General features: G+C 36.6%; 1 protein-coding gene across 1 annotated transcript in view; it reads left to right on the forward strand.

Annotated features, from left to right (window-relative positions):
• LOC107088641 (two pore calcium channel protein 1-like) overlaps window positions 1-1,289 on the forward strand; it is a 41,869-nt gene that overhangs the window by 35,631 nt on the left and 4,949 nt on the right. The window contains 2 exon segments of the mRNA XM_015380940.1: window positions 236-338; window positions 960-1,029. Of these exon segments, the coding sequence (XP_015236426.1) occupies window positions 236-338; window positions 960-1,029 (173 nt within the window).

Raw genomic sequence — 1,289 nt, forward strand, 5'->3', positions numbered from 1 at the left:
TGGTGACAAAACTTGTCTCCAGTTAGCCGTTATAGTTTTTTTTAGCTACTAAGAGTAAAATGTGCAAAATATACTTTTGGTCTACGTTACAGTAAAATAGTCTGGTATTTTATTTAAAGCCTTACATTTCAGAGTGAATGTTCTGTATTTTTCTTGTCAAGCAACCAATGCTCAACACAGGATAAACATGTATTGTATCGCAACATGTTTCATGCTCTTACGTAACTCAACATATTCTCTTCTGGTGCAGCTGGCGGCTACACGAGCCGGCAGGTTCTGGACATTGTCTTCATCCTGCGAGTCCTCAGGTTGATCCGGGTGGTGGACAGCATCAAAAGGTTTTATTCTGGTGTTTGCTGTGATGCATTGATGGGGGATCATCTTCTAATACCTTCTTTCTGTTGGAAAATTGGAGGCAACATTTTTCTTTTTTGGTCATGTGAATTTCACATTTCGACCTGTCTTACACAGAGTAGTTTTCGTCTTATTTCATAAAATATATAAAATCCCTTCTCATCCTCTGGAGTATGATGGAACTGTTGGAAGTTTCTTCCTGTTAAAAGGAGTTTTTCCTCTCCACTGTCGCTACAAGCATGCTTAGTGTGAAGGATTGCCTTCGAGTCAATGAGTCGATGAAATCAACTGGTTTTCTTTAGATAGAAAACTTTGAACCAATCTGACTGGATGATCTGCTTGAATTGTCTCTGTAAAGTGGATTGAGATTAAATTATTTTTTATTTGGCGTTATATAAATAAACTGAATTGAAGTATATTATTTGCATCCACATGCTTTAAAAAAAAAAAAAAAAGACAAAACTGCAGCATTTTAGATATTAATGAAGCAGGAAGTTGCATCTCTACCATGCATGTCTCTCCAACTACTTTGTCTTGTGACCTGATCATCTGTGTTTATTTATGTATTTTAAGTCCAGCTAACAAGCAAATGTATACTCTTCTAGGTTTCGTACAATCATCAATACGCTGATCAGAATTGGACCGGCAATTCTCACATTTGGACAGCTCATCCTCGTAAGTAGATCGTGGTTGGACTTGCTGTCATGGCTCCTGAAGGCCATCAAAGTCAGAATGAAAACCTTAAAAAAATATTTGAAAATCACAGCAGCCTTTAAATAGAGTATTTAGCAAAAAGATCTATTTCTTTTCATGTTTTAATTTAGTTTGAGCATCTCTATTTATCACTGAGTTATTTATCACATCTGAGTAATACAATCTATGTCAGGATTTGGTGTTGGTTTGAGGACCCAAATGCAGAGGCAAGTAGACAGAGG

This window comes from Cyprinodon variegatus, unplaced genomic scaffold (assembly GCF_000732505.1).
Source record: "Cyprinodon variegatus isolate N-32 unplaced genomic scaffold, C_variegatus-1.0 Scaffold225, whole genome shotgun sequence".
NCBI classification, from domain to species: domain Eukaryota; kingdom Metazoa; phylum Chordata; class Actinopteri; order Cyprinodontiformes; family Cyprinodontidae; genus Cyprinodon; species Cyprinodon variegatus.